Source organism: Manduca sexta, chromosome 25, assembly GCF_014839805.1.
Source record: "Manduca sexta isolate Smith_Timp_Sample1 chromosome 25, JHU_Msex_v1.0, whole genome shotgun sequence".
Classification (NCBI taxonomy): domain Eukaryota; kingdom Metazoa; phylum Arthropoda; class Insecta; order Lepidoptera; family Sphingidae; genus Manduca; species Manduca sexta.
The window spans coordinates 941,546-966,460 of record NC_051139.1 but is presented as its reverse complement, the minus strand read 5'-3'; the positions used below and the strand labels follow the sequence as shown (position 1 = coordinate 966,460).

Below are 24,915 nucleotides of genomic sequence, written 5' to 3'. Positions count from 1 at the left end.
TAAAAGTATAAAATAAAATAAATTTATTTCACTCTAACCCCACAGCCTATTTCACTATACAGCCCTTATACCTGGTAATTCCTTAGTCCCTTCGTCAATGATTCTTGTTATTACTAAATCCATGAATGAGAAAAAATATATAATGGTGAATATACTATCATTAATGTCATTCTTTCATGTCAAATTAGCCATTTTACTCCAATTTACTCATTGATTTTACGTATCAATTGTAATTTTATCATACTCATATTTCGTAGAATCTAAATAGCCGATGTACTGCGGTGAAATCTTTGACAAATTGAACAATAATTATTACAGTTTTTATCTATTTGCTACAGCCGGGTATGGAAAGTTGTTCAAATATCGCGGTTTGATTCGCTTACTTAAGCAGTGAGCAGTCATCGCTGTGATTTTGTAAGCAGTGGTAGTGTCGCGACTCGCGCTTTATAATTTCCAACACAATGACCGAACAAACAAAAGTGAATGCCGATCTGCAACAGGAACGGAAGAAGTGCACGTTCAATATCACGGAATTGACGAATTTTATCGATGGTGGACCTCATATGACCGAGGAGAGACGGAAAAGAGGTAATTAAACCCCTCTAGTACTTTACACATCTGAGGCTTTTCGATTACGCCACTAAACACTGGTTTAATGAGTTGGCAGAGTACATGTAAACAGAGTAAATTGACCTAGGCATTATTTTGATACTTGTACTCAGTTACTCAGTCTGTGCCATTCACAACTCAAGGAGTTTTTTAGAGTGTCAAGTTGGTATGAAAACTTTTTGGTGTGGTATAAAGAGAGTGCTAGAACCAAAATGCAATTGGTTACTGCTCAGAAAAGCTTCTCTATGTAATCTGTGTGGCTCAGCTGTCTGTTAAACTGCTTTGTCCTTTGTTATTGTCCTTTGTCAAGTTGTTGATAATATAGAAAATATGATAACAAATAGGTAGGTGCTCTTGTTATTTACAACTGTTTCAATGAGAAGCCTGGAAATTTGGATTAATAGCTTCATTGTACAGAAATTGTTGGTGTCATTATGCTAATTAATTATTAATAAGCATTATTCATTTATGTAATTGATGTTTAATTTGAAAATTTGCAATATCCCATCTTAACTATGAATTTGCAGCGCGCATTCTGTCAATCACTGACAGTTATTTCAAACAATTGACAGTTATATAAAATTAATATTTTCATTAAGTTTTCTTAAATTTTCTAATTTTCCGCGCAATTTTTTGAATTATTTCTTTCATAAGAACCTTCTCCTGACAATAACAAACACAACAAAAAAAGTTGTGAAATCTGTCCAGCCGTTTACGCGTGATGGTGTGACTAAGGGAAATAGGGATTCAATATTATATATATATAGATAAAGAAAGCAATAGAACAATGTCCTAATTGTAATATTTATTAATATATAGTTTAAATAAACATGCTGAAGGCTGTTAGACAATAACAGCCTACTAATAATGCTATACATGTCTATCATAAGTATAATGTTTAGTTTCTTTTCCTTTGACTTCAAATGCCATGAACACAAAACAAGACACTGATTTACTATTACAGATACAATGTTGATTAGTCAGGCAATTATTATCTTAAATCTTAATTACTAAGACCAGAAATTTTTCTATTGTATGCAAATGCAATAGAGCCTTACTGGTTTCCAATTTAAATCTCAATTATGGTAATGAATTTTGTTAAAAACCAATGTTTTTTTTTTTTGATAATATTATAATGGACGAAATAAAACTATTTTTCTGGATTTAATAGCGTTTTTTATATTATAATTTATGTTTCAAAGACTGTGCAGCCTATATGATCATGGGGAGGACCATAGATTGTTTTATTTTAATGTCTAACATTCACGCAAACATTGAAATCATAATATTATTATGGAATAAAGTTAACATTGCAGTTGCAACAACATTAATACTCACACATTCTTTAGTAAGGTCATATACTTTTAAACAAAAATATATTAAAGAAAAACACACACACATTAGATAAGCTTGACCTACATGTCTCAAATATACTTGTTTCTTGTGCATTCTTTATCATAGCTTATTTTTGGTTTTTGACAAACAAATACGTGTTTTTCTGTTATGTTGTTTATGCAGTACAACTAGGGATTGCAATCCGGTCCGGCGGATCCGGTACGTTTTCGTTGCCTACCGGATCCAACAATATCACCGGATCCGGTGGCCGGATTAAGAAAAACGTAATTTCTCTTATTAAAACCTTGCGAAAGTACTAAAAAACTTAAGAAAGAAATGAGCGCTTATGAAACTGAAGGAGATAGAGGGAAATACTTGTCTCTAATATATGACTTTTTGACTTTAGTGAAACCAACCAGTGTTGAAGCTGAAAGGGCTTTTTCGGCTGCTGGTTATATTTGCAGTTCCTTGAGAAGTAGGCTAAAGGATAATACTATTAATACAATTTGTTTTCTAAGAGCGTATTTCCAACAAGAAAAGTGATCTGTGCTGTAATGAATGCATGGGTATAGTATCCATAAGCTGTTGATTTTGGAAATTTTAATTTGGATTATAGAAGAATATGATGTTGATTTAATTTAGTTTTTATGAACGGGTTTAACTTAATTTGAACCATAAATAATTCACTGTTGTTTGTAATCTTTGAGACTGATTATTATATAATAACTGACTGATAATAATTATAAATAAATAAGAGTTGATTTTCGCACAAAATCGTTTCTATTTTTCCCCGTAGATTATTCCTTATATTATGCCATGAAGTTAGAAATATGCGCTATGTTGCACACCCAAAATACTAATCCGGATCCGGCGGAATTCTCGTGATTCCGGCTGAATCCGGCCGGATTTAAGTTTGTACCGGATTGCAATCCCTAAGTACAACAATATTCTAATATGTCACATCTATCAGGCATAGTATAGAGAATATGCAAAGAACACTAAGTGTGAACATAGGGAAGAAAGTATTTATGTTTGATTATACGCATTATTCCATATGTAAAGCAAAATAATACCAAAAACTAAATACTCAAAAACGGTATTAAAAATGAACCAGTAATTGATATTTCTATTGCATTCAACAAGAGTGGGCGCGTAGTAGAATTATCTCGCCATCCCTTTCTTACGTCCGTAATCAAATATCCATTGACGTCACAATTCACTATATCTTATAGTCCAAAGAAAAAACCTAATGAGGTTCGAGTCTGTTTCGATATAATTATTCACAGCTCTTATTATGTACACACGAATACCCTGATAGTTCCAATTATTCGCTTTTACTTCGTCGTAATCTGAGCTTCAGAATTACTGGTTATTTTGGATAGATACAAAATTACTAGTAATTCTGAAGCTTCAATGATATAAATACATCTAACTGACGCACATAAATAATATTAAGCTCATATTATAATATCTTCTGTAGTGGCTGTCGAAATAGGCGCGACTTTTATCTTCAAAACATATAAAAAAACTTAATAAATATCGACGCAAAATTATATTACAAAATCTGATGGAAACTTGTAAGTGACAAAGGAACAAAGTTCATTCGTGTTTATCTCACGCTGTGCTTCGTAGTTCGTACGTTCTACCATTTAATTTTATCTTATCTAGTTATTTTGTGCTAATTGGACGCTTGATTGTATATAAAACAGGTTTCCAGATTATCCTTTTTAATCGGCATTTTAATTATATAATTTTGTACATAGATACACCAATAGAATTTCGAAGCTTAATCAGCGGTCGCAACCAGCTGTACAAATGAAATCATAATGGCCATTTTAATATATGTATTTGACTTATAACGCTATATGAAATTTCGGTTTGCCGCCAATGACCTTAGCTTCAGCGCGATGTTGATACTCAGAAACAATATAAAGATACAAACACAAAATTAACATTAAAACAAGTATTTGAACCTGTGACCTCTAGTTTCACAGCTAATACTCGTAGACCATTATTCATTGAACATGGGTTGTTCGTATTCATAATGAAGTCAGTTTATTGACCTCTTTGAGAAGACTATCTTATATATGTCTCACTTTACTGTATTACTATGTAATAACAATGGACAGTAAATAATTAATGGTAATTCACTTTTATAATGTGATAACAATAATTTATTTTTCATTAGAAAAAGTTATAATACTTTGTTTATCACGTAGACGAACAAATTAGCACTTATACGTCAAATCAATTTATAAGAAGTTATTATTACTATATTATATTTTAATCAATTACATAACTACGGACATTCTAAATTACTTAATTGCTGGTGGTAGGATATAATTTTATATCCGCCCAAATAGGGACCACTGTATACAAAGTGTTAAAACCCGCCATAGTGGCCCGCGAAGTGTTTCGCGTTCCGGAATCAGCCTGTGATAGCCGATATCAACGGACCGTCATAATAACACTTACCATCAGGTCCAGTGGGGTCACAAAGTCGCGCCGTACCGTTTTAAAAAAAATAAATTTAAATGGCAACAAAACATATTGATGCAGTCTGTTTAGAATGTCGATCAACGTAAGACAATGCCATCGATATTTGCCAGTATGTCAGCATGGGTGTAGTCCATATTCACCTGGATCGAAATTATCCAGAACGAACAACTAACAATAGCTTAGGACCTAGGTGATAGGCCACCATGCACATTGTGGTTTCTATCCAGATGGACCTGCAACAATATCTGAGCCCTATCCACCAAATTTTACGAATTCTGGCCTTCACCCTTTCACCCATCCTAAGACTTTTCCTTATCCTTTCCCGACACTTCTTTCCACAGATATCCCCTCCCAACTTTCATCCAGGGCTTGCAGTCGCTAAACTGGCGGATTCCAGCATCCCATTGTTAGGTTAACCCACTGCAGTGACGCCTATAAAAAAAAACTGTTTAACAGTGTAATTCCGAAATTGCATAACAATCTTATTTTTCGCAGAAGAAAAAGTGTTGAAAGAAGGCATCCACATAGAAGAGGTACCGTCGGAGTATCTCAGTCACAAGGAGAAGTATGAACTTGCCGTAAAGAAGGCTTGTATGCTGTTCAAGTTAATACGGCGATGGCAGGAAGAAGAGAACACTGGAATGGAAAGCTTTAGGTAAGATTCGAGACACCGTTGCCTTGAAGCCTATCAATAAATATTGTTAATCAATGTTTTGTCACTTTATTACGTAATAGTTTAATAAAACATTCCTTATTAAATTGTCTATCTAATAGTGTTGGTTGCAAATTAAGAACCGTAGGAGATGCACGAAATCGACAATATTAATGACTTTTGTTTTATGAAATTAATGAAACCATATCCACATAAGAAAAAAATAAACAACCAAAATAAAGATAACTTAGTATGTAGAAATATGATGTTTTACTTTTTTCTATATTGCAAATAGATAGCTTCTTCTAAATTCGGTTAGCTCGCAGTTTCGCTGGAGGTAGGCCCTTAATAATAAAGTAGACAAAGGAAATTAAATAAGCGTTTGTCAACAGGGCCGTACTCGGAGGCTCCTTGGGGTCTGCGATATTGCAAGACGGGTCACCTCTCACGCTTCACTATGTCATGTTCATACCCACGCTCATGGGTCAAGGCACGGTGGAACAGCAAGCGTATTGGGTCGGCAGGGCGTTCAATTTGGACATCATCGGAACGTATGCACAGGTGAGAAGCATTTTCGCATAATTATATTAATAAAATACATTATTTTGGAACACTCGGTCATAGGCTGCTGTGTAATATAAAATAAATATCCATATTATAGATATAATATGTAGCTTCTATTCATAATAATAATTCGGATCAAAATCTTTTATCTTAACTCTTCACACTCCTCTAATTCTGAATAACGGTTTTCTCTATTTTAATAACCGACTTTTAAAGTTTGGTCCGTCTATCGATAGAGAGAGTAAGATTGAATTGGATTCCAAAAGGTTTTAGGATCAAAACCTCATTGATTTCAAATTCTGATATTTATAGTCGTATTCACAAAAATAGTCCTAGGAAAAACTAGGCTCCTCTTATTCTTATATTGATGCCTCGGTGGATGTAATGAGTACGCGGTACGACTGCGACTACCGCGCTGAGGTCCTAGGTTCGAAATTCTGGTCGGGCGAAACATAATTGTAACTGGGTTTTCATCTTAAGAATTACTCAGTCAAAGCTCGTAGTCACGGAAAGCCTGTAAAGCCGTTGGTCCTGCGTCTGATCTCTCTCCGGTCATGCATATCGGCTTGCCGTCTTATAGGACTATCTGAGTGAAGGAACAGAGAGTGCACCTGTGTATTGCCCACACTTGTGCAATATATCTCCTGCGTACCTGGACACAGTGGCCGAAATTTGGCCGAAATTCAGCCAGGGGGGATAAATTTATACTGAAACAGTTTTCTTATGTATTATGATGTCTAATATTTAGATCAGCGGTCGGCAACCTTTTGGTAGGCAAGGACCACAAGGTAGCAAAATTAACTATAATATATTAGGTATAACATTAAACCTAGAACCGCCGTTCGAAAGAAACTTTCTCTTAAATAATATTATGCTTTATATTATGCAAATTGCCAAAATATAAATATCTTCCTTGGTTAGGTTTCGATTAATTGGGAAAATTCCTTTAGTCACGCAAACAGTTTGTGGACTTTTTGACATAAATTTACCAAAGTTTTCACGATATTTTTTTCTTCTATAAATATAGTTACTTGACAAAATGATCATAAACAAATAAAGGTCTTCTGTTCTGTGTTAGCTATTTTTTCTTTTATTTTTTTTACACACCACGGCGAATGAACTAACACCTATTCAATTAGATGCCTGATTGTTAAGATAATTAACAATACCGATTATGCAAATTGCCAAAATATAAATATCTTCCTTGGTTAGGTTTCGATTAATTGGAAAAATTCCTTTAGCCACGCTAACAGTTTGTGGACTTTTTGACACAAATTTACCACAGCTTTCGAGATATTTTTTTTCTTCTAAAAATATAATTACTTGACAAAATGATCATAAACAAATAAAGGTCTTCTGTTCTGTGTTAGCTATTTTTTCTTTTATTTTTATTTTTTTACACACCACGGCGAATGAACTAACACCTATTCAATTAGATGCCTGATTGTTAAGATAATTAACAATACCGATTAAAATGACAATATTATTGATACAATCATAATAATAGAGTTGTATTGTCTACGATGAGTCAAACTTAAAACAATGATAATTGAAAGTAGTTAGCACATTATAATATTTATTCATTTTATTTATTACAATAATAAAGTTTACATAACTAATTAATATAGGGTTTGCTAACACGGTCAGTCTATTTATCAGTCACGATCAATCACCTTCAGTCACCATTTTTCCTTTATTACAATCTTGTGATTCTCTGGAATATTTAATTAATAGCTATAGAGCCACCAATTGATACATATATTACACCTTAACATGTTATGTTTGATTTTTTTTTATTTGTGTTCAAATTACCTTTTTATTTTCAGACAGAACTGGGGCACGGCACATTCGTCCGCGGTCTCGAAACGACCGCCACATACGATCCGAAGACAAAAGAGTTTATCCTCAACAGTCCCACGCTCACGGCGTACAAATGGTGGCCCGGCGGCTGTAAGTATCAGTTTTTATTCAATGACTACATTTTTTGTTTGATATGTTTTCCGTATCCAATGTTCATAGCAATTGGAAAGATTGACGTTTTATGACAGTTTAAAAAAAACGTATCTATTTGTTTGGAAACTTCTGTAATTTTTTGAATAATAAATCAGTTTTAGCTACTTTTGTTAATAGGCGATAAAATTATACACCGTTGTTAAATAATGAAGGTTAACTATTTTTTCACCACGCTTTACATCAAAGTCGAACCGGTTTCTGATTATCTTATATTCATAATACTTAGTTGTTTTGTTAGATGTTTCACAAGTATATCGAACTCTAGTTGGTACGCGAGTCAAGAAATTACATAAAATCAGACATATCTTGATTCAATAGATATCATGTTTAGTTCATCTATATCGGAAACTTTTATAACAGTACGAAGTTCAAGGATGGAACTGGTTGAAATTATTACTTGCGCACATGCGTCACTGCGCCTTTTTTTTGTTATGTATTCAGGTTTTTGTTTGTCTAAGAAAAGGCTTGAAATTTATTCAAATAAGTAACCACAAATAATATTATTGTTCATTTTAATTTTATCAAACTCAAGGACACGCACCTTACACGCAGGGTAGGAATAGCAAATTCCTAGTTCGAAAAACTTGTTTGAAAAATTCTAATACAAAAAACCAAGAACAATAACGTGGGAAATCAGAAATACAGATAACAGAGTATTATGTAAAAAGCCACATTCTTTATAGATTAATATATTACCCCTATATAATATGAAATGTACACACATTTTTATCAAATGTAGTGATGTAACTAATTATGATAAATCAGATTAATCAAGTACATTAGTTCTTTGAATTATCTATATATTAAAAACAAATTTGCTGTGTTTTTGTCAATTAATTTTAATCCGTATTGGTAATTTTGTGATTAAATACCTTGGGTACATAAAAATTTACATTCCCGGCATAGTGGAAGGCGGATATTCCCCCATGTATAGAGTAGTTAATACGCAATCTGATACGAAATGTATCCACCCACCAGGAATACCTAACATTCCTCAAACAAAACTACACATTTTACGAGCATATGGCATCATAAGATGTTTAATAAACGTACCAATTATAATATAATTATTTGTAATCATTTCATCACCCTTGAACCCTTCAGAGAACATTACAACCTTTAGTGGTTACACATTAAGATGAAATAAGATTTATATAAAATAATATGGATATTTAAAATAAATTACATAATTATTATGATGACATTTTTATTCTATGAAGTACGGTCGCTGATCGAAACGGGATATATATTATGTACCCGAATTCGATTAAAGAAGCCGCCGTCGATTTTTTTGCGGGCCAGGATCATCTAGTAGGACATATCAGCGACATACATCGACCGTAACATTATACTTAGAATATGTTATAGGTACTTAACATTAAATACAGTCACTTTGCCGAACCAAGATAGAAAAAAAATCTTGTAGACAATCATTCATTTTTGTTTTTATTATGCGCAGTGGCACACACGGCCAACTACTGCATAGTAATGGCCCAACTATACACCAACGGTCAATGCCACGGCATCCACGCTTTCATAGTGCAGTTACGAGACGAGGAAACACACATGCCCCTGCCCGGTATCAAAGTAGGAGAAATTGGCGCCAAGCTTGGCATGAATGGCACAAACAATGGGTTCCTTGGGTTCGAAAATTTCAGAATACCAAGGGACAACATGTTGATGAAGAACGCTAAAGTTTTGGAGGTGAGTTGGATGAAATGTTGGTTAAGAAGTGATTTGGTATGTAGATCACCTGAGGCCTATATCTCCTCCACGCGACCCGGTGCGTTACGTTAGGTACTGTCAATAACGAGTGGCATAGAAAATAAGGCCTCTGATATCTGGTTGTAAATGATCATCACAAACATTATGTCTATAGTAGTCATTAACTATTACGTGAATCGTGGGGGATGGTGTTTTCCCACGAGAAAAATAGGGAGAAGTTGGAGGATGGACATTGTGACAACTGACAATCTCACCTATTTTATCTAAGTATGTAGCGCATCCGAAATGTTGATATTAATTTCGGTCTCCATGGGCCAATGGTAGGACCTTAGTCGACCACGTATATTCGTAAAGTGTTTATCATAGAAATGATACAATTTATAGCTTAAATAAATTTAAATAAAATGTTTTTATTTTATAAATTCGCCAAAAGGAGAGCTTAATTATCATGTAAATTAGTTCAATGCACGGTATAGAGTTATTAGAACTGTTTTCTACTATATGAATATTTACTTGGTTAAGTTTGCCTGTTAAATTCAAAGTTTCGAATGTAGTTCATTTTTAATTAGAATGGGATATGTGATTTATTTTGCGTTATTTTACCCTATATTTTTATGAATTTTATGTTATATGCTATTTTATGAAATCCGGAATTTAATCAAACGATAATTATTAACAGAGTACATATCTTAAGATAATATTGTGTCATGTTAATACGTCTCACCTAAATTATATTCAAATTGGATCAAAACACTAAAAACATTTCTTACCGCTCGGCCACAAGAAACTAGAAGCATGGGTGCCGAGAAAAACAATTGTGTCCCGATGTACGAGAGGTGTTATTCATTCAAGCCAAATTATTTTACCCGCTACCCGTGCCACTCGTGGTCGAGCGGTTAGAGAGTTCAAAGACTGTCAGGCGACTTGACAAGATGCTTGAGCAAGATGTTTCGTCAAACCAATAATGTAAAATTCAAATACATAATATATTTTACTGAGTAGCTACCGTTGTGCACGAAGTCCAGATAAAACCTAGGGGCATTAAAACCGATACTTTATTTCGAAATACTTTTATTTAAATTAGATTCTGTACACAACATTTTTTAGAATAGGCAGTGACTTATTTATTTATTTGTTTATCCATTACCATCATCAGGTGAGCTGTTAGCTCGTCTCCTTTAAAAGTGCAATAATAATAAATCTTAATAATTTACAAAAATTACTGTTTGTCTGCAAGGATGGTACGTACGTGAACTCTCCCAGCTCGAAGCTCACATACGGCACGATGATGTTCGTGCGTGTGGTGCTGGTGAACGACATGTGTAATTACGTCGCTAAGGCGGTCACTATTGCCACCAGATACTCCGCGGTGAGGCACCAGTCGCAACCGAAGCCTGAGTGAGTTAAAAACACTTTATTTTAGTTTATTTCTAAATTTTTTTGCCGCAATCTTGAAGTGAATATTCGTTTTATACGGTAGATCATAAAGAAGTTAGTTATCTGACGGTCATTTATCATTAGTAAATACGTTATATCGGAAGTGATGATGATATATTTCAGTCATCGTTGGGTTTCTGGCTATCTCCGATGAAATAAATAAATAAATAAATTACTCTTGAGTTTAAAACCATAGTTGTCTGTGACAGAATAGACCACGATTTATGATAATGTTTTTTATTTCTTTGCCAGTGAACCGGAGCCTCAGATCCTGGATTACGTGACACAGCAACACAAGCTGTTTATTGGCATTGCGACCGTACACGCGTTCAAGCTCAGCGCCGACTGGCTTTGGAATATGTACAACAATGTCACCGCTGAGCTCGAGGCCGGTGATTTGGACAGGCTGCCTGAGGTATGGGATGTTTTATATCGGCGTTTGTATTGAGAAAACGAGATATTTTAGGTTTACAGGATTGAAATAGTCTCAGTTTTTGTCTTTAAATTTTTTCAATACAATAGGGTTTGATAACCTATTTGCAATAAGAAATGTCCAATAGTGTTAAACAACAATAAACCCTTTGGTCATCATAATCTATTTTTTTATGACGTCGGTTTAAACTACTGCACCACTTTTTATGGTGTTTTTTAAAAAAACATTGTTGATTATAAAATCATATTCGGGTATTACAAAAAAGTGTGTGGTGTTCAGTTGCACGCGCTGTCGTGCTGCCTGAAGGCGGTGAGCACGGCCGACGCCGCCGAGAGCGTCGAGCGCTGTCGCCTCGCGTGCGGCGGGCACGGGTACATGCTCGCCTCCAACCTGCCGCTCACCTACGGCCACGTCACCGCCGCCTGCACCTACGAGGGCGAGAACACCGTGCTGCTGCTGCAGACCGCCAGGTACGACACACCATCCGATATCCAGAGTATCTTACTCGACTCACCAGTACATACTGCTGACGAGGGGCTGTCTGGATAGATACCACCAAAGTTTGTAGGGTCCACCAAACATGTCGAATGCCATTTCAGACGATTCAACAAACTATCTTGGCGAAAATATTTATTACTAAAACACTTATCATCCGTTCCTGGCAGGTATCTGGTGAAAGCGTGGCAGCAGGCAGCCGGTGGTAATACTCTAACGCCGACGGTCTCATACATCAGCAAGATCTACGCGGGGCGCCGCTCTCCGCCATGGGACAACACTATCGAGGGTATCATCGAAGGGTTCCAGAGAGTTGCTGCCGGGTATGTACAGTTTGAGCTAATATTTTTTACTGTATCAAAGTTTTGCCATAACAATAATACCACTTACTAGTTACTATGATTAATGATGAGAATATGTGTCTCCCAAATTTTACCGACGTATATTTAGCGAAATATTTATATTATTTTATCATTACAGCAAAATAGGATTGTCAGTGACAAACATCGAAAAGCGACAGAAGGAAGGCATGTCCTACGAAGATGCGTGGAACATGACGTCCGTGCAACTATCTCAAGCATCAGAGGTAGATATAAACAAGGCCATATATAATATTATTAATTTATTCCTGTGATTTTTGTTCTATATTAAATGTTGTCTGTTAGTCTGTGTATGCTGTTATTTTTGTGTCTATATATTATCATTTACAATGCACTTTGAATAGATTTATTTTAGGATCAATATTAACATTAATAAGAAATATTGGTAACTTTTAATTACCATATAAAAAAAAACTTTTTTTATCTATTAACAGTCCCACTGCCGTGCAATTATACTGTCCACATATAATGAAGAAATGAAGATCCAGGCGGCGTCGGCGTCGCCTGAGTTAAAGAAAGTTCTATTCCAACTGGTTGACTTGTACGTCGTCTACTGGGCGTTGCAGAGAGTCGGCGACCTGCTCAGAGTAAGTAGACATGTTTATTTTGTAAATAAATAAAAAACATTATGTGGATATGGCCTTACTTAGCTCACGCCTTTCTCTGTAAGAAGTATGCAGATGCTCAAATACAGCCTCCATGGTTGGCAAACTTATATTCACTCTACTTTCCTCACCTCGACTTTTCGACGTACTGGCATATATTCCTACCCTTAGGAGGTAACACGTCTTAAAAAATCCTTCAATATTTATGAAAACCTAATGACCATCTTATTTGCACAGTTCACGTCAATATCCGAGCGCGACATCGAGCAGCTGCATCGCTGGTATGAGGACTTACTCGTCCAACTGAGGCCCAACGCTGTGGGACTCGTCGACGCGTTCGACATAAAGGACGAGGTAAAAAAAACAAATGGCATTGTCATTGTGGTTATCAGGTTTATATCTAGGCAGGTATATCTGACTGATAGTTAAGGATATAATTATGCATATAGATGAAGAATTCATAACTTAGTTGGTGTAACCATAAGTCCAACTGAAAATAAAGCTGTATTAAATTATGGAAGAAATTACACAAGAGACTTCAGTTATTTCTGTAGGACAGTCCGTATTAGGACTTCTCGGCGCATATACTATCATCGAAAGCTGTAATTTCGCGGAGAGTGTGTGTAAAACTGTATTGTAAAACCAAGATAAAATTAAGTAATAATATTTTATAAGTCGATTTATACTAGCAATCTTAAGCACATTAACAGTCACGGCAAGTTGAGTTGTACACATGTATGGAACTATTGAAATATCGCCGCAAGTGTAAACACATCTGAAAGTACTTGAGTAATATAATGCTGAAAGAACTTGCTTGTCTATACTTAGCTTTACACTGTAATATAATTTCCAGATCCTCCATTCGGCCCTCGGTGCGTACGATGGTCGTGTATACGAGCGTTTGATGGCAGAGGCACTGAAGAGCCCGCTTAACGCGGAACCCGTCAACCGAAGCTTCCACATGTACCTCAAGCCCTTCATGCAGGGGAAACTGTGATACTTCCACACTATTCGATTTGTGTTGTGATCAATGGCTATAACATAGCGTTTACTATTCATATCTTTGATTTAAGTAATTGTTTTACTTATTGAATAATAAAAATGTGTTTCGTGTAACCTTGACGTCATCTAAGAATAGGGGCAGTGAAGAAAATTTGTTGTCAGAAGCAATTACATACTTCCTTGTTATCTGAGACTGATCATTGTGCCCCTCAATGTGCTATGGAAAAGTGACAACTTGTCTTTACTCTTATATTATATTTTCAATATATTTTACTGTCATGACCATATCAATTTATATAATTTGACGTAAGAAGTCATTATTTCTGTGTTATGATTTATGGCTACTTTATGATTTAATAAATTGAGATTATTATATAATAGAAATACTTACAGTTTGAAATAAAATTGTATATAAAGCATCACAGATTTTGGGATTTGGTTGATGTAATATTTTATCAATGTTTTATGATATACCTACTTAAGATTGTGAACTCTATTTTTAAGGAGAGGTGGTGGATGTAGAACATTCCCTAGTGTAAGGACGTAGTGTGATACAGTATTAAGGTGATAATCAGAGATTCTATCGTGAGATATACTTAAATATATTTACAATTTTTATAATTTGTTATGCTTTGTGTTTTATTTTATCTCCTATCGCAAAACCCTAACCTATTAATATCATTCTTCAAAGTACCTTCATAAGCATATTAAATAATATGGACTGAATGCCGAATTGATAGTCTAGAATACATATCGGACAATATTGAGAGATTCAATAACCATATTAACAACAATTGCGGCCACCCATTTCAATAAACAATTTCTCCTTTGATTCAATTGCGATAATGAATAAACCGAAATAAGTAATTTGTAAATATGTAAAAAAAACTTTGTTCTGATAGGTTCATTTTCAAAAACACTTTTCGGAAGCGTATACCTGAACTTTATACAGTAGGTAACGTACGGTCAGTCACAACTGTAACTACCTCGAGTAATCTGTGCAGTGCTAACTTTCAATTTTGCTTGACAGTACTGAAACACCTGTAACTTTTGACGTTTTATTTTTGATTGACACTGTCAGTTACATGGTAATGTCATGTCATTATTTCGCTTGTTTTTGTTAACTATACACAAAACAAAATATTTAATTAGATACCTATGTACTGTTGAACAATAATTTTTTTAGTGCTATATAAATCTTGTAGAAGTCTATACCAAATAACCGATGAAAACAAAAAGGCCCTGGATTTAAATTGACATGTCGACAGGTATATGTACAAACTTTTAAATAATCGCCAAATTTTATTAATTTATAGTTGCTGTTTATGGTTTCTATAAGAAGTTATTAACTGTAACACAATTTTATGCGCTTTAATTAGATTTATTATTAAAAGCACACTAAAACAGTGTATTCCACTCGAAGTTCTTCTCAAATTTATTAGCATCACCAATGCTTTATTTTTACTCAGTTTCCAAACACATCCTGATACAAAAATGGCCAATTTATTTCAGAGACCAAATTAAGAGTAAATGCTGCACAGACCCAACTCCTTTGCACATTCTTTGAAGAGAATCCAGAAGTTATCAAAGGATATAAAAAGACTCCCGAATGTGTTGATGTTGTGCAAACGAAATGGAAGAAAATAACACAACAACTTAATACTCTGGGACCTTCAAGAGATCACAGAGGTTGGGCTAAGGTAAGGTTCAAAGGCAATACCGACAGACAGCCTGTAAAACTGTAAAGTCCTAGGTTCAATCTCAGGTTATACAATTATTTGTGGGAAATCTTTATATTAAAAACTGTCATGTAAAAAACCCAAGATAATCTTTATTGATATGTTGTTTCAGTACTTGTGTGATATGAAAGCCAAGCTGAAGAGGAAGCATATAAAATGGAAACAAAACAGCAATGGTAAAGGGGCAGTCATGTGCAATGCTGACGAATTTAATGAGATCAAACTGAGGATGCTACAGGTGATGAGGAAGTATCCCACTGACACGCATAAATCTCATGTAAATATACTTTACATATTATAAGCTTTATGACTTTAGCTTTAAAGTTGAATTTAATAATAAAGTTATTTTTTTCAGGATTCAAGCCTATCTGACCTGGAAATAGAAAATGTAAAAGAACCAGATATAAGCAATGATGATATAGATCCTAAGAAATCTCCTAATGTCTCCAATGATTCTATAAATGAAAGACTAGCATCTCCTCCTTTAGGCTCTGAATTTGTCATTGAATATGATAATGATGATTTTGATGCATTTGGTAAACACATTGCAGAACAGCTACGGACCATGCCTCATCCTGTTGCTTTAGAGACACAAGAAATGCTATTATCTATATTAAGAAAACAAAAATTATTAAATAGTATTTGCAATACTATTGATCCACTAGAGAAGCTTTGAATAAAATGTTATAAAAAGCATATTATATGTTATTTTCTTATACCAGATTTTAGTATAAACAATAAACCTTTATAGTGTACTCTGTATTATTTTACTATAATATATAGTATTAGAAATTTCTTCAGAATAGTCCATGAGAAATTATGTATTAGCAATTTTAATATTTGATGGTGAATAAAGTATATGTTGAGGACATCACAGTTTGACAAGATCATTTTAAGAGTTTTCTGATATATCTCTCAAGTCAAGGGTTCAACAAAAATAAATTGTATATGAGACCGCACGGGAAGCACCAGCTTTCAAATAAAAAAAGAATCATCGCAATCGGTTCATCCATCGCGCACAACTGCCCGACTTGCTACGGACTAAGTGCGGAAAGGAACCCCTCAACATGGGTTTACCCAGTCAAAAGTTCTGAAATTACGAACGTAAGAGAAATTAAATAAAATACAATCAATAAAAAATTGAGAATCTCCTCCTTTTTTTTAAAGTCGGAAAACAGTTGTCTGCAGGCCATAAAATATATAAAAAACCACTATCTGTTGACAATCCACGTTTGATAGTTTGAGGCAGTATGGTCGTAAAATTATAGCCTGTCCTCTGACGAATAAAAAAATAAAAAAAATTGACAGTTTGACACAATATTTTTTGTCGTGTTTTGCTCGTAAACATTACTTATTTACATTGTACAAAAATAATTATTACATGTAATCATTAAATAATAGCTAATATGAGTCAAATGTGTCGCGCATGTCTTACAACTAAAGAAACATTCAGTTATTTTCTGTTTGAGAATGTATCTGCCGAAGACTTTTGCTTCTGTACTTCCATTGAGGTATTTTGTTTACATTACAAATACATAAAAATATACGGAATTATTAACTGAAACATCAATTTTAGTTTTATAAAAATATGTCCTAGAATCTTCTCCTTTAGTTTCCAACTCACAAAGATTAAAATGCAATTTATATTCGTTTATATTTTAGGTTCAAGAAAATGAGGATCTCCCGAAAACGCTATGCAATCCGTGCTATGAGTTATTAATGAAATACACCGAATTTAAAAAGACTTGCATAGAATCTCAGAATACTTTGCACAGCCTGAAGAATGATTTCAAACACGAACCTGGAGATAGTAATTTGTACTGTGAAAATATATTTCTTAATGATGAAAAAAAGAATATTGCAATCGATGTGTACAGCGGCATAAAGTTAGAGGACGAGTCCGACCACTTGGCTGATGGTAAGAATTATTACAGATATGTTACGGTACAACTTAACTTCTTGAAGTAAAAGTCATATATTTATCATTATAATTCCCTCAACAATCTCTATATAACATATATGTAACATATATTTATAATCCTATTCATTTTTAAAGCTCATTTTTCCATTTTTATACATATAAAAAATTCATCATCTCTGAGGGTGATGTTCTAGACCCGAGCCCCTGGTGGTTAGGGATTCAAAGTGAGGAATCTCCTCATAATGCACTCTGTGTCCAGCAATACTGCCTTCTGTGTCATACATAATATATTTATATTGTTATATTTAAATATCTTAAACATACAAACAAGGAAAGTTTATTTATACTGTTGCATTGTGAATACAAATTAATGCAAAATCGTTTTCAGATTTTTTACAAACAGTGGAATTTTGTGATAAGACAGTGTTGAATAGTGAAGTCAAGCCAAATAAAAGGTTTGTATATTGTATAGGAATAAGATGAAATATAGGCCTTATTCTGTTTTTAATAATGTAACACATACAAAAGTTTTTCCAAATCAATATTCACACTACTTAATATTGGCAGTAAAGAATCCTTAATATGATAAATTATCAACTATACTTTTTTTAGGAAAAGTAAAAAGCTTAAACGTTTAATAGGCCACAAAAGGAAAGAAGTCAAATTAAAAATAACAAGAAAACACTTTTTATTCTCCTGTGAGTTGTGCCACAAGAAGTTCAACTATAGAGAACGATTTGAGGCTCACAAATTAGAACACGAAGGTAAAACGGTATGTATGTAGATAAAACAAAAAATAATTAGATTTAAAATTAAACTATTTTTCAGATTTTATCATGGTTTTAATGTTTTAGTTTTTTTCCGTTTCAAAGACTTTGCAGCCTTCATGGTCATGGGGGGGAACTAAAAATCCGAAAACTAGTTTAATTTTAATGTCTTAGATTTGTGTAAACATAAGAAATCATAATTAGAATTGTTTTTTTTAAATGGATTTTAAACCAAATAATAATAATATTTTTTTTAGTATGGTAAAAATACTAACTACTAAATATTATATCATAGTGTCTGGTCCAATTATGTCATTACCTAACATTCAAAATGGAATGCCTTCATTTCAGACCTCTATAGTATGCCTGCCATGTAACAAAACCTTCATGACGTGGAGTGGGCTGAGGAGGCACAATGAGAATGAACACACTAAGATAAATCTGGAGAAGCTCAAATGTACCGTCTGTGGAAAACTTTCCAAAAGTCGCCAAACTTTGAAAACCCATGAAAAGATTCATGGAGAACGGTCACTCTTGGTGTGTGATGTGTGTGGGAAGGGATTTACGACTGCTGTTATTCTTAAGGTGATTTTTATCATCCTTACATCATTTTAACATACCATAACATTATTCAAATTTGAATATGACAAATTACTGACAATTTGTGACATACACACCCTCTTCTTGACAGTCTCTACTTCACGATCCACTTGGAACGTCAAGATCATACTTAAAAGTCCTCACATTAACCATAATATCTACTTGTTGACTAATCCTATAAAAAAATTACCTTACAGACTCATTTAGAAACTCACAAAGAGAACAGAGAAAGAAGATTCACATGCGAACAGTGTGGGAAGAAGTTCTTCACGCAATCAATACTCCTGTCCCACGTGTCGCGACGGCACACTGGCCGCAGGTTCATCTGCCAAATCTGCAGCTACCCTTTCACTAATAAGTATAATTTGGCCAAACATTTGCTCATACACGAGGGAAAGAAGTTGCATAAATGTGACGTTTGTGACAAATCCTACGCTACACATTCGAGTTTAGTGGAACACAAGAGAATACATTCCGGAGAGAGACCGTACAGTTGTTCGTACTGTCCAAAGGGTTTTGTATCTAAGAAGGGACTGAATGAGCATGTTAGAACGCATACAGGCGAGAGGCCGTACAAGTGTAGTGTGTGCGAGCAAGGGTTCTCACAGAGTGGGTCTTTGAGAAGACATTTGAAAATACATGATAGGATGGTCGCTACGCTGAATTAGACTTGAACCTGCCGCCTTCTCAGGTGATTGTAGCTTCAAGTTGTTTAGATGCAGTTCATACTCTGCTTAAAGATGGGGTCCAAGGAGGTAAAAAAATATATTTTGTGGATTGAAGAATTCAGTTTAGAAAGCACTGAACTATGACAGTATCAGCTTGGCAAGTGTGAGATCTAACTCATAACATGAGACAATTATTCACATGATTAAATAATATTTAAAGAAAGAATTTTATAACACAAAGGACGTTAAGTGGATGTAAACGTTTTTTATAAGGTACACTAGAAAATAAAAAAATGTATAAGTTTTATGTTGTGTATTATTGTATCCAAAAGATAAGTTTCCATCCATTGTCTTTACTTACATTCAAATAATTATCATTATCACATTACATGTTAAGTTCCGTCCCATTAACAATACATTGTCAAAACATTAAAAAACTCAGTGACACAAAGTTTTTGCAATGTTTGTTCAATATGGCAAACACAAATTGAACTTCAATGCATTTCACATAATAATTATGGTTTTACATGACCATGGTAATCTGTACCAATGCTTGATATGAATTTAGTTTAGTGCACAAATTCAAAATATTATGCACTTATTCCTATCACTTGACTGTCCACTGTAATAGACATGAAATAAAGTCTCATTTAATGTTGCAGTCCATTCACATAGGTTATCAATACAGAAAAAATGAACATAAAAAATGAAAAAAAAAAATGACAAGGAATGGCAATACAAATAAAAACAACCAACAATTTATAAACGCGTATAGTTTGCATTTGTAGGCCAATAATAATAACATTAAATTTTTTAGTAGACAGGGACATCAAGTTATTTTAGGTATATAAAAATGATTCATTAAGATTTCTAAATACATCACCAATAACCATACATTTATATCAATTTTACATTGAGAAAATTCAAACAAGCTCGTATTTATCAATGTGTGTACGCGCATTCAGGTACGTATTATACAAGTCTATGCGCAGTTATATTACGCTCATTCTTTAACCGTCTTAAATGTGAATAATTAAATTATCTTCAATTTTCTTCACACTTTGTTCCAATTAGATACACAATCAATACTGGCGTAACTTAGTATACGTCTCATACTGGATAGATATCGACAGTAGCGCTCTTAATAGGTGGCAACAAGGGCAACTGCCCAGGGTCTCGTGCTTGCAAGAGGTAATAACCACAAAGAAAATACATTAGTCCTCTCTCTTCTGCTCTCTTTCGGCAATCGGGTAAAATAGCTTCACAAGGATTTGTGGGTAAGAGCCTCGCAATAATTGAGTCATCGTTGGGTATATACAGAGTATCCTATTGTACGTAGAACCAACAACCACATGATCGATTAATTGATGGAGGTTCAATGCCTATATGCAAAGATGAATGGTCAAGACTCCAAGGCCAAGTCAATTGCAGCTGAGCTGACGGGTCGTGCCTCACTGATACCGCGTGTAGGTGATGGCTATGGAGGTCTGGCCGTCGTCCTGCAGGTGCTCGCTGACGAGGGTGGTGGCGTGGCTCTTCATGTGTCGGTTGAGCGCGCACTTCTGTATGAAGCCGCGGTTGCAGAGCGTGCACTTGTGCGGGCGCTCGCCCGTGTGCGTCATGCGGTGGTTGCGCATGTCCTTGCGCGTCATGAACTTCTTCGGGCACATGTCGCATCCGTATGGACGTTCACCTGGAAATACAACATTATTAGACTCAGCTACATAATTTTGGAAACTAGTCAAATTGTATAACTTTCTGACGTTGTTTTATCGTTATTTTTAATCAGACCTTCTTTTAGTGGGTATCAAAAAAAATAAAGGACAATTTCTTCATTCCCACACCGAGATACGTGTTGCTCGCCACTCACAAGTGACGCAATGAACTCTGCAGGAATCGAATATGTAGATTATTACCAACAAGGAAATTGAAAAAAGTTGATATATTGAAACTCACCTGTATGGCTCCGTAAGTGTACATTTAAAAAACTTTTACTTTTGAATGTTTTTTCACAGAATTCACACGGAAATGGCTTCTCGGATGAATGCGACCGCATGTGCTTGAAGAGGTCACTCTGGAATTAATAACTCAGATACTTATTGTATGGTCGTACATGCGCAGGTTACAATAATTGTAAGAACGAACGCATTCATTATCTAAAATTTTTCTTTAAGACAATAACTGATAACATAGAAGATGTCTGAGGGCAGGCTGCAGGCTCGTTTAGGTATATTGCTACAAAACGAATCAATGGCGCTCCAGCTAATTAATAGACTGATATGTATCAAAATGCATTAAAAAAACTGGAATGCCTATGAATTGTGAAGAGATATATTTCTATGTTATTTAACATTTTAAATATCTGTATAAATATAATTTATAACATACTTTAACATAAAACCTCATGTCACACAGCTGACATGCTATATTCTTGATACCGCTATGCCTCATGAGATGTATCTTGAGATTGCTTGCCTGCGCGAACTTTTTACCACATTGGACACATATAAATCTTTTTTGATTTGTGTGAGTGTCTAAATGTGTCTGAAAAAAAATTATATCTTGATTCCCTGTGATTTCTCAACAAGAATTAACTAAGAAGCATTCAATCTATCCTGCATTAATCTGCTAGTTGCTGCCTTTCTGAAGTTGTTGATTCAGTAATAAGCTTCATCAGCTCTTAATTTACTTACTTTCAAATTATATTGTTGAACGAACTTAGCGTCACAGATATGGCATTCGTGTTTTTTTATACCCGCGTGTATTAGTTCATGGTTCTTCAGGACATTGAGGTAGGCAAAGTTCTTGCCACAGGTGAGGCACTGGTACTTCTTAATGCCAGTGTGAATTCGTGAGTGGCTTTGCAGGTTACGATAATTCCGAAATGATTTATCACAGTAGTCGCATTTTATATCTGGCTGGAATTTAATGAATAGTTGTAGTAATTATTTTATATAATGATATGGTGGGAAATGATCAGAATACTTCCTGGGTAACCAAATTTTGTGTCATAGTCACTTCAAGACCAACATAACATTTCCCAGAGCATGTAACAACTATTTATTGTTATATTACTATATATTAGCCATATGAAATAAGCACTTATTATTTCTAGTCTCCCTTACATGGATAGTAAGTATTTAGAATTTCAGCTAAAATAAGCACAAATTCCTGTTTGGTATACTAAGTTAAATGACACCACATAACTACAATACCTTTTTACCAAAATGACTTCGCATGTGCGCTTCAAAGCTTTCATACCTCCCGAACGATTTCTCACACTTTGGGCATTTCATGCGCTTTCCGTATTTTAGTTTTATGGGTTCAGCTTGTTTTCGTCTTTTTCTGAAATTCCGAAAATCGCATAACATTTAACCATCAAATATTGGAAATGGAACAAAGTAATGTTTGTTTAAGGAGTTATTTCATGCTGTTCAAGTATATATTATCAGCGAGTAACCTATAAGACATACTAAATATACTCTTTTACCGTTTATTTGAAACCTTGACTTTTGTATTTGGTTGCAGTATATTATATTCAATGATTAGTATTTACTCAGAAGTTATACTTTGTGCAATAGGCCCTAGATTGCATTATTTAACATTTTATTAAAAAGTATTTACTAGTTAAACATATTTGACTGCAAATGTAAATAATATGGTGAAATAGGTGCTTAGTGTAGAAAACAACTGCTCCTTGCAAAACATTGTTGACTACAACTAATTTAATTAAGAAAAACTTGATATTACAAAGGACTAAAAATATAGTCATAAAAATGTGTACATACTTGATTATTGAATACTGCTGTAAATTCTCATCTGCTGTTAATATAATATTTGCATCAGTCACCACTTCTAGATCCTGCAGTGACACTCCCTCAGGTATAGTGGTTGTTTCACAGTCCACAATCTCATTTTCTATCTTGACTTTTCCCTAACAAATGAACCAAATATAGAACATGCTGGCAATGATTGTTTATTTAGTTGTTTCAGTTGGTGGTTGCATTTTGTTATGATTTATAGAATTTAACTTTACGAAAAACAACAAATTTTTTTTCTCTTGTTAAAACAATGAAATAAGATAAGAGCATCATACTGCACAAGTTGTTCAGTGGCTTTTAAACAAAATAAGATCATCTTCACTTTTTCATCATAGTAAACTTACTTCATCATAGACATGTTGTTGCAAAACCTCATGAGACTTCAAAACAACTTGTTTGAAACTGTAGAACTTGTTCAATAACTCTAAACACAACAGGCACAGTTGTTTTGGCAGATTGTCATTCTCTGAAATCTAAGAAAATATTTTGCATGAGACTTTTAAGATGATGATAATGATAACACAACTGTTAAATATTTAAAAACTCTATCATTAGAGTTCTATATTTTTTTTTATTCAGTATTATAAACATTGCCCCTCTGGCCTAGTGAGAACATTGGCTTGCGGACAGGGTGATCCTAGCCCCAAGTTGGGCAAGCTCTAAGTTTTTCTAAGATAATTTTCCTAGCACTAGATCCTCCAGAAGGAACTCATGTCAAGCAGGCAGCCTTGCAGAAAAATTAGGCCAAATCCTTTCTCCAACATTTTTGGATATGTGTTATGCTGACTCCACAGAGGGCTATGTTATGGGCAGATGAAAAAAGACGAGTATAGTAAGAATCTTACCTCCAAAGAGGTGCAATACTTGAAAACTTCAGGTGAAGACACCAAAAACAAATCGTTAAATGGTCCCGCTTCACTCAGACAGGCGCGACAAATTTTATTGAAATCCAAAGACGCCATTTCCTTAGATATAATTATTTCTAACGTTTTAAAAATCCATTGTATTCATATTTCATGAAAATACGTAAAAGCAATAATCTTGTTTTCTTTTTTCAATGTCACATGTTTGATATTGAAATGTATCAACCACAACAAGTAACAACAATGTTAACGAGCTTCTACTAAAAGGTTATCAAAAACAACATACACTGTAAATAAAACCCATTTAATGATTAGCGATTATCATGCGAAACAGTGACAAGCAAATTTCAATTAAATTTTTAGATTGTAGCTCTATCATAACAAGCATAGACAAATAAACTAGACAACAAAATATATTGTTCTTGAAAATTTGACAAATCACAATTCACAAATGACAACAGACATTTGGACGTTCCTTACGACGCAGAAACTTATTTTCATGAAACTTTTTTTGTATTTCCATGATTTTCTATTACATGGGTAGGTATAAAATACAAAACTTTTACAAAGTTCGCCGCGTTCAGTTAGATCACAGATTAGAGGACGATATCATTGTGGCTATTCGTTGTAAAAACGGGTAACTCATACACCTCATTAGACCACAGTTCCATCCTCGCCAATGAGAACCTCGCCGCGTTTCCTGACTCCCCTGTCCTTTTAATAGTTTCGGCCCGCATACCAATAAATACGTAAGTAATGAATAGATTGTTAGTATACTCATCGCTAA

General features: G+C 34.3%; 4 protein-coding genes across 4 annotated transcripts; 3 read left to right on the top strand and 1 right to left on the bottom strand.

The window, feature by feature from the left end:
- The first annotated feature begins 129 nt into the window (after nucleotides 1-129).
- Nucleotides 130-14,377, top strand: LOC115450123 (probable peroxisomal acyl-coenzyme A oxidase 1). The gene is made up of 14 exons (XM_037442674.1): nucleotides 130-145; nucleotides 339-588; nucleotides 4,939-5,098; nucleotides 5,488-5,656; nucleotides 7,486-7,609; nucleotides 9,132-9,376; nucleotides 10,635-10,795; nucleotides 11,087-11,249; nucleotides 11,547-11,737; nucleotides 11,933-12,085; nucleotides 12,243-12,348; nucleotides 12,577-12,729; nucleotides 12,985-13,101; nucleotides 13,601-14,377. The coding sequence occupies exons 2-14, from the start codon at nucleotides 462-464 to the stop codon at nucleotides 13,742-13,744; spliced, it is 2,013 nt and encodes a 670-aa protein (XP_037298571.1). The 5' UTR covers nucleotides 130-145; nucleotides 339-461; the 3' UTR covers nucleotides 13,745-14,377.
- A 434-nt stretch (nucleotides 14,378-14,811) lies between these two features.
- LOC115450119 lies at nucleotides 14,812-16,184 on the top strand. The gene is made up of 4 exons (XM_030178100.2): nucleotides 14,812-15,017; nucleotides 15,262-15,449; nucleotides 15,601-15,765; nucleotides 15,844-16,184. Exons 1-4 carry the CDS (start codon nucleotides 15,008-15,010, stop codon nucleotides 16,162-16,164), a joined length of 684 nt encoding a protein of 227 aa, XP_030033960.2. The 5' UTR covers nucleotides 14,812-15,007; the 3' UTR covers nucleotides 16,165-16,184.
- Nucleotides 16,185-16,779: 595 nt separating this feature from the next.
- LOC115450121 (zinc finger protein 501) lies at nucleotides 16,780-19,751 on the top strand. Its single transcript, XM_037442672.1, has 6 exons — nucleotides 16,780-16,999; nucleotides 17,151-17,406; nucleotides 17,798-17,864; nucleotides 18,022-18,181; nucleotides 18,528-18,761; nucleotides 18,974-19,751. The coding sequence occupies exons 1-6, from the start codon at nucleotides 16,895-16,897 to the stop codon at nucleotides 19,442-19,444; spliced, it is 1,293 nt and encodes a 430-aa protein (XP_037298569.1). The 5' UTR covers nucleotides 16,780-16,894; the 3' UTR covers nucleotides 19,445-19,751.
- Nucleotides 19,743-24,572, bottom strand: LOC115450122 (gastrula zinc finger protein XlCGF57.1-like). The gene is made up of 8 exons (XM_030178103.2): nucleotides 24,111-24,572; nucleotides 23,610-23,738; nucleotides 23,233-23,378; nucleotides 22,660-22,789; nucleotides 22,138-22,362; nucleotides 21,833-21,988; nucleotides 21,401-21,518; nucleotides 19,743-21,137 (listed from the first exon to the last, which is right to left on the bottom strand). Exons 1-8 carry the CDS (start codon nucleotides 24,225-24,227, stop codon nucleotides 20,896-20,898), a joined length of 1,263 nt encoding a protein of 420 aa, XP_030033963.1. The 5' UTR covers nucleotides 24,228-24,572; the 3' UTR covers nucleotides 19,743-20,895.
- Nucleotides 24,573-24,915: the final 343 nt, after the last annotated feature.

Bases quoted from the DNA above. Each gene is read 5' to 3' on its own strand.
- LOC115450123 (XM_037442674.1), top strand. From the start codon at position 462: ATGACCGAACAAACAAAAGTGAATGCCGATCTGCAACAGGAACGGAAG. The intron at 5,657-7,485 runs GTGAGAAGCATT...TTTTATTTTCAG, and splicing joins TCATCGGAACGTATGCACAG to ACAGAACTGGGGCACGGCAC. The intron at 11,250-11,546 runs GTATGGGATGTT...TGTGGTGTTCAG, and splicing joins ATTTGGACAGGCTGCCTGAG to TTGCACGCGCTGTCGTGCTG.
- LOC115450122 (XM_030178103.2), bottom strand. From the start codon at position 24,227: ATGGCGTCTTTGGATTTCAATAAAATTTGTCGCGCCTGTCTGAGTGAA. The intron at 21,989-22,137 runs GTAAGTAAATTA...ATTTTTTTTCAG, and splicing joins TTCAACAATATAATTTGAAA to ACACATTTAGACACTCACAC. The intron at 21,138-21,400 runs GTGAGTTTCAAT...TTGTATTTCCAG, and splicing joins ACACTTACGGAGCCATACAG to GTGAACGTCCATACGGATGC.
- LOC115450121 (XM_037442672.1), top strand. From the start codon at position 16,895: ATGAGTCAAATGTGTCGCGCATGTCTTACAACTAAAGAAACATTCAGT. The intron at 17,000-17,150 runs GTATTTTGTTTA...TTTATATTTTAG, and splicing joins GCTTCTGTACTTCCATTGAG to GTTCAAGAAAATGAGGATCT. The intron at 18,762-18,973 runs GTGATTTTTATC...ATTACCTTACAG, and splicing joins CGACTGCTGTTATTCTTAAG to ACTCATTTAGAAACTCACAA.
- LOC115450119 (XM_030178100.2), top strand. The intron at 15,450-15,600 runs GTAAGGTTCAAA...ATGTTGTTTCAG, and splicing joins ATCACAGAGGTTGGGCTAAG to TACTTGTGTGATATGAAAGC. The intron at 15,766-15,843 runs GTAAATATACTT...TATTTTTTTCAG, and splicing joins CTGACACGCATAAATCTCAT to GATTCAAGCCTATCTGACCT.